The 14,940-nt window shown below is 44.9% G+C and overlaps 2 protein-coding genes across 7 annotated transcripts in view; both read left to right on the top strand.

The window, feature by feature from the left end:
* The first annotated feature begins 487 nt into the window (after window positions 1-487).
* SLC23A3 (solute carrier family 23 member 3) lies at window positions 488-11,755 on the top strand. 5 transcript variants are annotated; one of them, XM_053401887.1, is made up of 12 exons: window positions 494-1,423; window positions 1,909-2,072; window positions 2,289-2,383; window positions 3,355-3,428; window positions 4,375-4,556; window positions 5,643-5,766; window positions 5,996-6,143; window positions 6,232-6,485; window positions 7,801-7,906; window positions 8,957-9,130; window positions 9,882-9,977; window positions 10,851-11,755. In XM_053401887.1, the coding sequence occupies exons 1-12, from the start codon at window positions 1,325-1,327 to the stop codon at window positions 11,174-11,176; spliced, it is 1,842 nt and encodes a 613-aa protein (XP_053257862.1). In that variant the 5' UTR covers window positions 494-1,324; the 3' UTR covers window positions 11,177-11,755. The 5 variants fall into 5 exon arrangements, with proteins under 5 accessions (XP_053257893.1, XP_053257871.1, XP_053257862.1 ...); XM_053401918.1 differs by lacking the exon at window positions 10,851-11,755 and having other exon boundaries at window positions 488-1,423; window positions 8,957-9,171; XM_053401896.1 differs by lacking the exon at window positions 8,957-9,130 and having other exon boundaries at window positions 492-1,423.
* A 2,592-nt stretch (window positions 11,756-14,347) lies between these two features.
* Window positions 14,348-14,940, top strand: part of NHEJ1 (non-homologous end joining factor 1) — a 131,125-nt gene continuing 130,532 nt past the window's right edge. For both annotated transcript variants that reach the window (XM_053401965.1, XM_053401960.1), the window contains exon 1: window positions 14,348-14,621. The gene's annotated coding sequence lies outside the window, so the exon portion shown is untranslated. The remainder of the gene's footprint in view (window positions 14,622-14,940) is intronic.

Below are 14,940 nucleotides of genomic sequence, written 5' to 3'. Positions count from 1 at the left end.
CCAAGCCAAGTGCTGCCAGTTCCCTACTAGCTTCCCTTTCTTTGGAAACAGAAAAACCTGCAGAGTCACAGTGAGCACAACTTGCAAAAGTTTTACAGTGTATGAAATGTTTGGGGAAAGGGGTGAAGTGCTCTTGCGGTTGAGCCAGGACTGCAAATAGGAGCTGGGTGGGTAGCCGTGACCTAATCCCTCAGCCTAACCCACGATTGTTCTGAGGATAAAATGGTAGAGGCGCGTGGGGAGAACCTTGTATGTCACTGTGAGCTCTTTGAAAAAAAACCCCAAGATTAAAATGTAACAATAATACAAAGAGAACTGAAGCCTTCTTGGAGTGTTGGAGCCACTTCAAACATTACAGTGTTAGGTGTATGCCTAAGATGCTTCCATTGTCCATCTAAAAATGTAAAGTGTGAGCAAGAAATGCATGTGCTAGGTATTATGCAGGTACACTCGGGGAGGGGTTTCCGTAGCTTGTGTGTGTATACACAAACACACACAGTAGCAATCCTGGCATTTGTAGCTGTCCAAAATGGCTTTTGAATTGTAAGAGGGATGAAGCACCGATTCTTGCCACCAGCATTGAGAGAAGAAGAATTGTGCTAAAAAGGCCATACAATTCCCTTAAATTTATATTCTAACTTTCATCTGTTGTGGAACCCAGTAGAGTGTACTTGCAGTTCCCAGATGGTCATTCATCCATACACTGACCAGACCTACTTGGTTTCAGCAAAGTAATCTTTTGTTTTTCTTTTAGGATTTTATTAAGTAAACAAGTTCAAATGCTGACAAAACATACCTGCAAGGTGGTAATATTCAGTGCCTTCACATGATTCCCCAAGAATGTCCCCAGGCCAGCTTTAAACTGACTAGTCTAAGCTCTTTCCCACCCAGATAGTTCTTTCTCTTAATTGTTTTAAGTATGGTCTCTGTGAGAAATAATAACATGTAATAGGTCCCTTTTATGCAAATAAGCAAGTGCCTAGGCATGTTTATCATATGCACACTGCCCCTTGGTTATAGATGGCCAACCACAGCACTATCCCTTGCTGATACTGTCCAATAGGTCAGGCGTGGTCCACATAAAACCAGCTTGCTGTAGTTTAACCCCTGCTCAGTCATGCCTTTTACCTCTCAGCACTAGTGGTGAGTTACTGGGCAAGCCAAGTTAATAGCTAACAGGCTGAGCAACTGTGGCCTGGAAGGGCCAAAGGTGGAAGTTCAGATGCATATGGCTAGTGAAGGGTGTAAATAAAAGAAGGGGAGGAATTGGCGATATACTCAGTTGCTAGGTCACTTTCCAGCACAAAGGAAAAAGACAGACATCATGAACAAAGTCAACAGGGCTTCTAAAAGCATCCTTCCCCATGCTCGTAAAGGGCCAAAATTTCCTCCCTGGCCCCTGATCTGCTTGTTGGCCTTGCAGGTGAGTTGGGTTGCTTGGAGTGGGCGGGTGTAGCACAACACCCAAGAGGAAACATATTCCGCAAAAAGGGTGTCACAAGGCTCTGTTTGCTGCAATGCAGACAAACATTGCAACTCTGGACAATTGCAAAAAGTGAGGAGCATCTTGTGAAAAAAAGAGCAGTGATGAACCAGTGGTCATCTCTGATGCAATATATGCAGGAATGTGATTCCAGGGTTTGGGCTGTTTTTCATTAAATCCTCACCTGCAGATACTAGGTGAAGTTTGGAACTGCCGGTGAGGCAGAAATTGGTGTTAGCAACTGTACTTTGATGTGGGTCTCATTAAAGAAAGCGGCAATGTATGAGTGGCAGCAAAGCCAGCATCTGAAGCTTTGGGAGTGACTGAGACACACTATTGGGCTTAAGTGTGTTGTGCCATCTTCTAGGGAAGGGTGAAGGGGCTCACAAGGCCATGGCTCAGACCAACTTGTTGTTCCTTCCTAGCATCTCCTGGTCCAGGTATCTTTTCTCTGCATCTTTCACTTTTTCTTCATCGCCACCCTCCCCGGCAAGATGCTGAATGGTACTCCATGTTGGAATGAACTTCTAGCATGCAACCTTTTTGCCTGTGGCATAGCCACAGCCTTTCAGTGTGGATTGGGAACCAGGTAAGCTGGCTCTAGGCAACCCTTGACCTACTGGAATCCCACAGCCTTGCTGCCTTCTTAGTTGGGGAGTTGGGTGTGGCCTTCTATTACTAGAAGTCTAAGCAGGGACTAGTATTCTGGAAAATGCCTAGTTCTACACAGCTTCTAGTTAGCAGCTCCTTCCCTTAGGCTTTGTCCATTCCTTGTAGCAGGATCTCCCCTTTGTCTTCCCTGCAGGTTGCCGCTGGTTCAGGCTCCATCTTTTGAGTTCCTTATCCCAGCCATGATACAGACCCAACATGTGGCTCCCATTCTCCAGTCAAATGGAAATAGTGAGTTATAGGCAAAAGTACCCAGTCCTCTTCCAAATACTCAGCCACCAGCACAGGACACTGCAATCACAGGGCAAGGATGGCAAGGTTTCCAAATGCCATCTCTTTTGAGGAGTTTTGGATCCAGCAAGAATGGTAACCAGCCATTGGTGGCTGCTGTTTTGTTGCACAGTGAATACTCACGTCTTAGTGCTGAATCCTATGTTCCAAAAATAAGCACAACCATCTCTTGTTCGATTGGGCAGACTTAGGTGTGTAATTTGCCTTTCTGGATCAGAACAATCAGAACAAGTCCAGCCTTCTGTCCAACAGTAGTCAATCACATGCTTCTTGAAAAGCTCACCAGCTACTCTCTGTTGCTTTTTTGTCATTAGCTTTTGACAATTAAAGGTGTACTGCCTCAGATCTTATAGATTTAATTTCACTGTCATGGCTAGCGCTCATTGACAAGTCCATGCTTCCACAGATTTAGAAGCCTCTCCCCATGTCAGTGTGGCCACCACCACATCATTTAGCCATGAACCTTGTATATTACATGAAGTACTTCCTTTTGTCTGTTGGTGACCAGTATTGTGTGAAAGAAATTTCTCTACGCATCCTCTCCAGTTCTTTTACAATTCTTTGCCATGTTCTCCCTCAGTTGTCTGTCTTTCTAAATGGGAAAAACACCTTTCAGTCTCATCCCCTTGTATACAGTAGGTAGTCAAAGGGATGCAATTGTCAGTGTTTGACGCCAGTGACTGGTTTCAGCCCTTTATCCTTGTTTTCCTCCACTACATATTCCTCGAGAATCCTTGTTTATCCCTCACATCAGCATTCCATTCAGAAGCAATGACTTCTGCAGATCAGTTTTTAAAAATATGAAATCTGCTTAACACTAATTTGAATTCTGGGATCTTCCTCTTCTCCTCATTGTGTTCTTCATTTCACTGTATTCCCAACTCATTTATCTGTCCCTGCTTCCCTTTCAGGCACTGAGGCCCCTGACATATGTTCTGGGCCAGATTGTGAAAACTCAAGAAACTGGGACCAGTTACTCCATGAGGTTGGCAGCTTTGATTGGTTAAACCCAATACGGAGAGGCTGGCATCAGTGGTGGTGGGGTTAGGGTTAGACACCAGGAAGACAGGGTCTCTTGGATCCCTTTGGACATAAGATACCAGCTTGGTGGGTGTACCAGAGTCATGGCAGCACATGGCATGTTCTGTTGCCACCATGAAGGATGGAAAGTAATTCACCACCAGGCTGCTGGACTCTGCTCTCAATTGCTTTGGGGTGTCTCCCAATCCTACCATAGCTGTCCCACCAGCTCTGCCTGTGCCTCTCACACCACCTTGCCTGCATGAAAAAAAATATCCCCGAGGAAGCATGTAATGGAGGCCTATAGTAACAGGGCTGGGGGACCTGTTTCAACCTGGGGGACACATGCCCTTATGGGTGGGGTGGTCACATGCTAGTGGTCAGTGAAGTCAGAGGCAAAAGTGGATAGAGGAACAAATGCAAATTTTACCTTTGTAAGGCAGCTGGTTTCTACACACTCTCACACAACCCTCTCTTGTCCATCAAGGCAAGCAAGAGGCATTGTGAGAATTTGTTTATTTTTACATTTAACACCTGCCTGCCCACTTTCCTCCAAGGAACTTAAGGGAATGTACATTTTCCCCCTCCCCCTTTTATCCCCTGTGAGGTAAGTTAGACTGTAAATGGCCCAAGGTCACCCAGTAAGCTTAATGACTGAGTGGGAATTCGAACCCTGGTGCTGGGCCTAGTTGATCACTCTAACCACTTTTCAGCCCGACAAGAACACTCCAGGAAAGGGTAAAGCAGGGCCAATGAGGGGTGTCACCTGAGGAGAGGGATGGTGTGTGGTGTGGCAAGAGTCCCGAGCATCAGATAGAGATGCTTGGAGGCCCACATCTGGCCCCCAGTCCTAAAATTCCACATCCCTGTTTTGTAACTTGACCCTGTTCTGCCTGTTTTTCCCCTTCCAGGTTTCAGGTGCAGTGTTGATTTCCGCTCTGGTGCAGGTGGCATTGGGGATGTCAGGTGCCTGTGGGTGGATTACCCATCGCTGTGGACCCATGGTTCTGGCCCCAAGCCTTTCTGTCATTGGACTTTCAGCATACAGACCTGCTGCTCTTCTCTGCTCTGAAAACTGGGGAGTTGCCCTGCTGTAAGTTCAGATTGCTGACTGCTAGCTCTCTTCAAAAGACCAGCCAGCTCCAGTAACTGTGCTTCATGCCCTCTCAAAAGGAGGTTGTGAAGGGAATGAATGAGGCATATTGGGCTGGAATTGAAATTCAGACAGTCACCAACTTTCTCACACTAAAACTGCCAGATTCAAATTCAAATCTAAGCCAAAAGTCTTAAATCCCACAAAACCTAAGGTTCAAACCAGAGACATGTCAGCTGAAGGGGGTGGGGGAAAGGTGGCTTTCCTATCTTCTCCTTTCACTCCCCACCCCATTCAGGAGCCATTCCCCAATGATGAAAAAGTATAGGGTTTCAAAACTTGAGGTCCTCCTTATGGGATAAGGTCACATCCATTCCATAAAGCACCATAAGAATCCTGTGAAGTGCATTTTACCCTGCACAGATATACTGCTCCCAACACCTTTAACAGACTACAGTTCCCAGGAGTCCCTGGGGGAAGCAATGTGCTTTAAATGTCTGGTGCGGATGTGACTCGAGCTGTGTAGAAAGTTTGAGATTCTGGAGTACTTTGTTTAATATTTGTTTCTGCTCTAACATTAGTGCTGGGATGAGAATCCCAGAAAACACTGTTCATTCCCAGAGTTTTCCCAACAATATTTATTTTATTTATTTATTACATTTATATACCACCTTTTTCTCCAAGCTACTCAAGGTGGTGTACATGGTTATTTTCTCCTCACAAAAACCCTGTGAGGTAGGTTAGGCTAAAAGATGGTGGCTGGTCCAAGGTCACCCAGTGAACTTCAAGGGTGAATAGGGATTCTAACCCTGGGCTCCCCGGTCATAGTCCCTGTTAGCTAGGGATGATGGGAGTTGTAGTCCCAAAACAGCTGGAGGGCCAAGTTTGGGGGTGCCTGCATTAGGGAATGGAAATAGAACATTGGGTAGTATTGGGGAAAGGAGTAGCTACTCAACTGAGAAACCTCTTGGAGCCGAGCTGTCCTCATGGCAGCTCTTGGGATTTACATATTCTCTGTGTTAGGACCAAGCAACCTATATTCCTAGGGCATTGCTTTGCTGAATATCACTCATGATCTCTTTTTAGGCTTGTGTTGCTGTGCGTTTTGCTATCCCAGCACCTGGCTTCCTGCCGACTGCCCGTTTGCCAGTGGAGCCAAGCAAGAGGGCTCACTATAAAATCGGGCAGCCCAGCCCTGCACTTTTTTTCGGTATGAATTAATGAACTAACGGTACAGCCAAACTTGGCTCCCTTCTCCACTTTCCTCTTCCCCTTCCCCTGTTATCCCCCACTCCCCAAATCTCCAATATTTCCAAAGCCCTGAGCTGAGAAATATGGCACAGCTTAATCCTGTGTCCTTTGGCATTATGCAGATGGATCCAGGGACAGCAAGAGGGGCAGGTAGGCAAATTCTCACTTTCAGTCTTGCATTCCTATAGATTCTGCTGCCCTTCTCTGGGATCTGGCTTGTCTGTGGGATGCTGAGACCTGTTCCAACCTCTTGGGATGTGTTGCATCCTTCCACACCCCACTTAACCTTCACCAATAGCACCCTGCAGTCCCCATGGCTCAAGCTGCCTTACCCAGGTAATAAATGGCTTAACCATACTTTGCCCTTTCATTGGCTTAATGACTGGACTTCACTTCTCGTCTTTTCTATCTCTTTGTCCCGCAGGAGCACAGGGCTGGCCAGTACTTAGTACCCGTGCCATTGGCATTGGTGCTGCTATGGGTGTTACCGCAAGCGTGAATTCTGTGGGCTGCTATCTGCTGTGCAGCAAGTCCTTATGGGATCCACCTCCACCACAGCATTTGTGCAACAGAGGGCTCTGTACTGAGGGCCTTGGCACCCTCCTGGCAGCTGTGCTGGGCAGTGTATCTGGAACTGCATCCAGCATGCCCAATGCTTGTGCCGGCAGACTGACCCAGGTAAGAGCATGGGTCGAGATCATGGATTCCTTTATGCAGGTTCAGAGTAGGCACTGAGATGTCCCATGGATCACTCTCCTCCAACAATTGGTACATGAGCTCCTGTTTCAGAGATTGCCTTAAGTCTTGCCTTTCCCCATTAACATCTGAAGCTGTCTGATGCTGAGTCAGAGGCAATTGGTCCTTCTACCCCAGTATTGTTTTCTCTGGCTGGTAGTGGCAGCAGTCCTTCTAAAGGTCTTGTTGTTCAAGCCTTGTTGTTAACATATAAAACCCTGAACAACGTTATACACGTGCAATATTAATTATCTGGAGAAATTCCATTTGTACCACACACTACAGCAGAGATTTCCAAACTGTGTGTCGCAACACATTAGTATTGGCTGCTGTGTGTACATGTGTTGTGCAAACGCTCCCTGCGCTCCTCCCGGGGCTGAAAAGGGAGTGGGCTGCCCACTGGTTTCCTAGAAAAACTGAATTACTGTGTCACAAAATGATGCATGTCTAAAAAGTGTGTCACCAACATGAAAACTTTGGAAAGCTCTGCCCTACAGAATGCGTGGTGAAGTAAGACAGGGAGACCTACAGTAAGTGGAACCAGAACCAATGATGGGAAGTGACAACTACCATATTTTCCCGTGTATAAGACTATATTTTCCCCCAATTTTTTTAAGTTTAAAATTGGGGGGGTGTCGTCTTATAGACAGAATGTTTAAAATACTTATTTCTTAATGCTGGGGTCAAAAAATAGGGGTCGTCTTATACATGGGGGCGTCTTATAGACAGAAAAATACGGTAATTATTGTTTTGTCTCCATCTTGCTCCCTGTTGAGTTCTGCAAGAGGCACAGACTAGGGAGGGGGAGGGGGCAGATGGTGCCACCCCCTAGGCTGGTTGTAAGAAAGGAGGCGGATGAGGGTTGGCTAAGGGCAGATTGAGTTGGGTGGGGCAGTGCCCCAAGTGTCCTAATGGACCACCCTCCACTGCACATACAGAAGCCAACTGGATGGACGATTGACTCTTACTTCAACCCTGGGGATAGGATAGCATCTTAGAGGACCCAGGAGAGGCTGTGAGATAAAAGGAGGGGGAAATGTTACCATGTGAATGTCTTCCCACAGAGACTGCAGTATGAAGAATAGTCTTTTCTCATCTATAGGTTTTCCTCCTGTTTTCTTCCATCCACTACAGTCCCCCACCCTGCCCACTAGTCATCCTGTCGAATGCAGAATGCTCTGTGGGGTACCATGCCTGGAGAGACCTGAGGTCATGGGTTTTCAAGGTTCCAGTCTCATGCCCTGTTTCCTACATTCAGGCTCCCTCATGCCGTGCAGTGTGGATCAGTGCGTTGGCAAGTGTACTGTTGGGACTGTCTCCTCGGCTCATGGGAATTCTTACCACCATCCCTCTGGCAATTCATGGTAATAAACGCTTCCTTTCCTTTCCTTATATCTCCGTGCCACCTAGCCAGCCCACCCCCTCCCTGTTTGGGGCATCTCTCACTGCTGCCTACTTTATAATGTATGTTGGAACAACCATTATCTTCCACTACTATGTAAGGCATTGGCTACCCTAGACATAAATGAGGGTCTTATGCTCTTTCCATGGTGACGTAATTTTAAATGAGTTTAAGTTCTCAGTCAAGGTTATCCTTCTAAATGATATTTTATAATCCTAAAGGGTGCCATTGCCAGCCAACAAATTCTATAACCTAGAGCCAGCCTTGAAATACCTACATTAGCTCCCAGTACGTTTCTGAGCACAATTCAAAGTGTTGGTGCTGACCTTTAAAGCCCTAAACGGCCTCGGTCCAGTATACCTGAAGGAGCATCTCCACCCCCATCATTCTACCCAGACACTGAGGTCCAGCACCGAGGGCCTTCTGGCGGTTCCCTCACTGCGAGAAGCCAAGTTACAGGGAACCAGGCAGAGGGCCTTCTCGGTAGTGGCGACCTCCCTGTGGAATGCCCTCCCACCAGATGTCAAAGAGAACAACAACTATCAGACTTTTAGAAGACATCTGAAGGCAGCCCTGTTTAGGAAAGCTTTTAATGTTTGATGTATCACAGTATTTTAATATTCTTTTGGAAGCCGCCCAGAGTGGCTGGGGAATAAATAATAAATTATTATTATATTATTATAGTGTGGGTGCACTTCCTGGCTAGGTTACCAGTTATGCATTGCTAAAAAGGACAGCAATTTTCATAAGATGATGATGATGTTGTTGATGATGATGATGATGTGTGTGTGTGTACAAATTTAGAAATAATAGCTATAATTTCAATTAAAAAACCCTGCCTCTTACCAGAGTGGGGGAGATACCAGGTGATGCTGTTTATGGGCAAATTCAAGGCTCCTGCTCTATTCTTATGGTTACTCATATTTAAGTCCCTCTCCATTCTTTGCCCTTTCCCTTTTCCAAAGTCAGTTCAGCTACTTTGTTATGCTTCTTTCTCCCTTGTTATCCTCAGGAGGAGTGCTGTGTGTGACATACAGCATGGCTGTGGGCACCGGTGTCTCTTACTTCCAGTACACAAACATTGACTCAGGCAGGAACATCTTCATTGTGGGCTTCACTATGTTCATGGGTCTGCTGGTTCCGAAGTGGCTCTTCACGGCACCAGGATCCCTGGCCACAGCTACAGGTGCCAAGAGGGGGGCAGGGGCTGGCATGATCAGAGCTGTGGTGAGAAGAAAAGCTTGAGACTGCCTTCTGCAGGAAATTCAGAACCATAACAGGATCCTCAAGTTGTGTCCCTGTCTTGCAAAAAGCAGCTAGATCGGGGGGGGGGGGCATTTTAAAAGTTTTCACAAACATTTAAATTTCTAAAGCTATCTGGACATTTTTGCACTTTGTGGAGTGTGCCCTTTTGGTTCTTTGCATCCCCTATTTATTGATTATCTAAAACTGATTAATGAAATGATAATAATAATAATAATCTTATTAGTTGTACATCAATGTTACACTGCACGTTATTTCATTTTAAGCCAAATATTTTTATTTGCATGATATGTAGAAAGTACTTAGAATCATAAAGAGGAAGGACTATATCAGACTCTCCAAGTGTCCCTATTTTCCTCCTCACATGTTGAGCTTCTCTAGTAGACTGGGGGTGAACAATATGCTCGATTACTCATTTCCTCGCAAGGTGAGCTAAGCCTGGCAGGACATCTTACTCTATTTAATCTCTTCGTGCATTAATTAGACTTAAACATGTTAGTTATCCCACACTTTCAGCATTTGGGTGGAAGCCTTTTTGCCACAGAAAATTATTTCTGACCCATTCTAGTTACAATGAATAACTATCTGAGGTTCTGTTGGATCGACTTAGGGATGTTGAAAGCAAGGTACCACATTATGGCATTTCTAAGATAACTGTGATGCTCTCTCTGCAGGTTGTGTCCCTGTAGACCTCTTCCTCCTTTCTCTGTTGATGGTTCCTGCCTTTATAACTGGATTCCTATCCTTTTTCTTAGAGAACACAGTTTCCGGTAAGGAGGAAGTCACCAGTTACTTCGTTTTGATACTTTTACTGTTATCCCTCTCTCAGTGCTCAACTCCAGATGAGTGTCTGCAGTGGGTCTTTTAATTAGTTGTATGGTATTATTATAGAATAATCACTGCAGATAAGAATTGGTAGTGTCCATGTTTGCTGACATGATGACCATAGATACCACTTAGACCTGGGAAACCTTAAGGGATGGCAGCTGTTATGGTGGGAATTCTTTAAACATGGCCTGATTTGTAGTAGCAGTTGTTACTACGGTGACTGTAAGCATTTTGGCGCAGGAACATACCAACCTAAAACATTTCAGTCTCAAAATTGTTTTCTTACAACATCCTAGTGATATATGGGGGCATTATGTTGTTTCATTCCCTCACCAGATAAAGTATGCTTATCTAAAGAGAGGAACAAGGCCTTCTTGATTGTGATGCCCCCAACTATGGAACTCTCACCCACTAGAGTTTAGATTGTTTATTTTCTTTTATGTTTTTATTCCTTTCATTTTTCATTAAATTTACAAATGGGAAAAAAATAACAGCCATGAATAAGAATGGTTAGATTGGGAAATATGCTGCATTTGTTCCATTAGACCTTTGGTATATTTTAATTCCTTCCTGCTCACATTTTGGTATTATTGCCTTGTTTTACTGCTGTCTGGTTTGATAGTTTAAAACAATCTACTTTAAATAAATTACATAATTTTGCAGACTGTGTTGGGGAGACCCTTTTGGGGGCTGAGAGGTGGTATGTACGTAATGAATAAAGAATTATGGTGGTTGGACAGAGATACTAAATGGCTGCAATCCATATTCCACAATACATAGTTCTTCTAAGTTGTCCTGTCATTGTTATTATCAAGGCACCCTGCAAGAGCGTGGGCTGCTCAACTACTCATCAGCAAGCAAACCAGAGGCCAGAGAGAATTCCCTGCAGCAATGCAGAAACGGCTCTGCACAAAGAAATCAGCTGCCTCTAGTCCTACAAAAGCATCCAACACCTTCATGGCGTAAGGGCTTTCCTTTCTGTTTCCTCTGTTCCTTGGGGGACAACAAAGTGGAGATTGTGAACACTTACCCCCTGGAAGAATTGCGGCATTCAGAAGAGCAAACCACAGATCTGCTGCTGAAACCAGAAACAGTGGTGCTGGAGTCAGAACTGGAGCTGGAGACAGTGCCAAGAACCTAACATTCCACAAAGGAATTTGGAGAATCATAAATATGGCAGACCAACAGCTAATGAGATGACCTCTCTATGCTGATCTCTAAACAGAAACATTATTCAAGGACAGGTACTTGAAAATCCATCAGAGGAGTCTGGTTTCAGACAAATATGGAAACAAATCTGGAGACCATGCATGCTTCTACAAGTCTAAAATGTTTTCTGCAGCATCACCTTTGGGATTTCTTTTCTATACCTTTGTGACAACTTGCATTAAGACTTCCCATTTAATGTCACTGCGTGTGGGAATGAAACTATCCCATAGCAGCATGCAAGAACTAGGCCTGCATTACTGTAGCATGCCCCAGGGAAGCTAGAGTAGAGGATGAACATATTTTCTGTACTTCTGCCCTTTTGTTTTTAAATGTATCACCAACTCAATTCCAAGTGAATAACTTGCCTAACACACTTTATAATCCAGGGCTACAGTTTCCTGTTGGGTACTGTATATTTCTTAGTTTAATAAAGTGGGACTCTCCTCCTTTCATAGGAGGGAGGGAGGGAGCTGTCGTGAATCCCTCAAGGAGGCTACCATTCTTTAGCTGACCATGACCCACTTTCTGTGTCAAGGAGATAATAGACCTTTGGTGTCTCCCTCTTCCAGAAGTATAGAGATGCACTGCTAGGGGTGGCATGATCTGTTTTGCCACTTAAGGTGAAACAGGAAGTACTGCCCCACCCTGCCACCTGTCCCGTCACCTCTGCCACTGTTGCAGAAGCAGCTCTGCAACATCTTCTGCAGTTTCAAAAATCGTTGAGATACTGCCAGAAATTGGCACCAGTGCTGGTGCTGCTTCTTCGCTGACCCCATGAACTTAGCCAGGATTTTTGTTGAGGGAGGCAGGAGTTTTTAAGGGGGGCAGAACTAACATGATTGGTCAGTTATTGACTTACTTGATTGGGGGGGCAGCTGCCTCCTGTCCTCCCTCGGCTATGCCCATGGCTGGAGGTGGAGACAGTTGGGCATGCAGGGCACTGCCTTAGGAGCTTCTGCTGCCTAAGATGGCAGCCTCAGCACTCCTCCTCCCCCGCAATGGCTGGGTCGGCCCTCTGCTACACATAAGCAACCTGAGGGTGTGTGCATGTAAAGATTCTCACTAGTCACACCTTTAGAAAATATTACGTGCACCCCAGTTCTCTGGGCAGTGAGGGCCACCGTGTATAGTTGGGTTTTGTTTCCCTTGAATGAGGTAACTGGCAGCTCATTGGCATTTTGTGACATGTGGTTTAATCACACATATACCCAGATTTGGTAAAGATGAAGCTGAACTCTAACAGCTGTCCCACATTAATTGAGTAGTTGGATTTCTGAGGAATTTGTGAGCATAATGAAACCCTTAGAGGGATCCTACCCCACTTTGTTCTTTTTTCAGTCTCATTTGGATATGAATAAAAAAAATTGCACTCCTTTCCTGTTCACAAAGTTAATTTTAGTACCACATTCTATAACTGGGAATGGGGATGGTGCTCAGAAGATAACCTATTTTCCCAAACCAGAAAATCATGTGGTCTACCACCAGGCTTCCTTGATCTGTGGTAAGGTAGCAAAGGCAGATAAAACACTGGCTTGGTAAGAAAGACCTTCAGCTGAAACTTCAAAGGCTTGAATACTACGCCACCTGAATAAAGTTAATAAATGCAAGCAAAGAATTAGAGGGCAGAGCAATACTACACAACAGGTTCTCTGTGTCACAGATACACCAGTTTTGTAGGAGGTGCTCCATTAGGGTTGGCATATTTCAAAAAGTGAAAATCCGGACAGAAAAGTTGAGTATTTTTTTGCAAAATCTCCACCCAAAATTGTGGGTTTTTTTTAGGTATTTATTAAAAATTGCTGAAAAAAAACCACAGCTTCCGATATGGACTGCCATATGCCTGGGTTTCCCCAGACGTTTCAAGCGCTTTTTGAAAATTCTGCCTGGACGCCATCTTAGAAGGATGAATCCCGGCAATGTCTGGGAAATTCCGGATGTATTGGCAGTCCTATGCTCCATTGACATAACCAGGGCTTTTTGTCAGCTGGAATTCACCAGAACCCAGTTCCGGTACCTCTCAGGTGGGCACCATTGCCATTACAAGAGAACAAGGTTCATGGTGAGTTCCAACACATCTTTTTCTAGAAAAACAGCACTGGACATAACCATCATTCTGTTGACTTAGTTCCTGCTCCACTAGCAGAGAGTGGCATTTAAACTGCTTCCAAAGGCCACTCAGCTAGCATAACTGGAGTAAAGGGTTGACCCTAAGATATATGCAACACCATAGAAGATAACAGGGTGGGCATATTTTGAAGAGCAAAAGAGAGAATGCTATGATAACCATTCAAATCAAATAAATGCAATTTGTCTCTAATTTTCCCCTGGAAAAAGAGGATGTATCCTGCAAAAAGAGGACACATGGCAACCCTAACAGAGGCATCATATGAAATACCAATGTCCTACTATGTAAAGCAACCCCATTGGCAACATAATTTAGAAGGGCAGTGAAAACTTAAATTTTGCTAGGTGTTTTAAGAATCACCTGTTAGTTTTATTGTTGTTTTTCAGATAACGTAGTTGACTGTTGTTTTTGTTTTGCTGTATGTCATTTTGGGAACATCTTATTGAAAGGCAGTCTATTCATGGGGAGTGGTGTTCAACCTGTTTTGAGGGAGCAGTTCTCCCTCAAGGACCAAACTTGTGGTTGTCACAAGAGGTGGAAGTGGACTCTAAGCCTCAGCTCGCCTTTTACTAACTTAAGCTGATATTTTAACCCTACCAGACAGGGATAGCCAGGCTTCAGTTGCTCATAGGTTTCACACCTCTCAAACAGCAATGTAGGCTGCAGTTCTAGCCTCACTTTTACCTGCAAGCCCTACTGAATTCAATAGGACTGAGTCAACATGTAAACTATTTGTTTTTTTCTTTTGTATTTTTTTACAATCAAGCGCTGTGTGATTTTTACGAAATAAATAAATAAATAGACAGACACAATTAAGATAGAATAAATAGGTAGACACTGTTAGGATCCCAAGGTTAGATTGTAAGCACCCTGAGGCAGGGAGCTTTTCGTTTGGACACTCTTTTGAAACGCCATGTTCACTGAAAGTGGCAAATATAATAATAATCTGTCAATTGTGTTATTTATATTCACATGATAAACAGCACTGCGTTTTATATTGCCACGGATATTTGGCTCTTGAAGCTTCGCTCTGTTTTTACTGCGATACTTCAGGAGCGGATGTCGCGCGCGCACCAACACGAGGGAAACTCCCCCGCTTTCAACGGTCGCCGACGGATTTAACGTAAATTAAATAGGTGGGAAACTGCTTCTGAGGAACAGCAGCCACAGGAGAGTTTCCGGCGCCGCCTGAATCTCCTCCCCCTTCCTCGGCGAGGCCTCACTTTCCTTGCTGTGGGAGCCGAAGGTCACGGTAAGGCGGGAAGTAAATGGAGACAGAAAATATAATAAGGTTTTCCCCCAGCCTGTTTTCTCCCGCTGCCCCAGTTACTTGAGGGATGAAAGACGGGAATTCCCGTCTTGGCCTAATTCCGGCCGGCGGCAGGCAGGCATCTCCATGACTACATCATCCGGCATGCCCGTAGAGACGAGAATGGCACGCTGGGAATTGTAGTTTACATGTGCTGTACTGGTCTGCGAGGCTATGTCGTGTTTATGTGTTTATAGCTATGTGGGACGAGGGTTGGGCTTGGAAAGGAGCTTAGAATTTTGAAGCGCCAAAGGCGGCCTTT

Source organism: Podarcis raffonei, chromosome 1, assembly GCF_027172205.1.
Source record: "Podarcis raffonei isolate rPodRaf1 chromosome 1, rPodRaf1.pri, whole genome shotgun sequence".
In the NCBI taxonomy this organism is placed as follows: domain Eukaryota; kingdom Metazoa; phylum Chordata; class Lepidosauria; order Squamata; family Lacertidae; genus Podarcis; species Podarcis raffonei.
This window is presented reverse-complemented; position numbering and strand designations above follow the sequence as displayed.

What these genes read in the sequence shown, in the direction of transcription:
- SLC23A3 (XM_053401887.1), top strand. Translation starts at nt 1,325, where the DNA reads ATGAACAAAGTCAACAGGGCTTCTAAAAGCATCCTTCCCCATGCTCGT. An exon ending in ATCCCTGGCCACAGCTACAG is followed by an intron (nt 9,131 to 9,881) that starts GTGCCAAGAGGG and finishes CTCTCTCTGCAG; the next exon opens with GTTGTGTCCCTGTAGACCTC. An exon ending in CTTAGAGAACACAGTTTCCG is followed by an intron (nt 9,978 to 10,850) that starts GTAAGGAGGAAG and finishes GTTATTATCAAG; the next exon opens with GCACCCTGCAAGAGCGTGGG.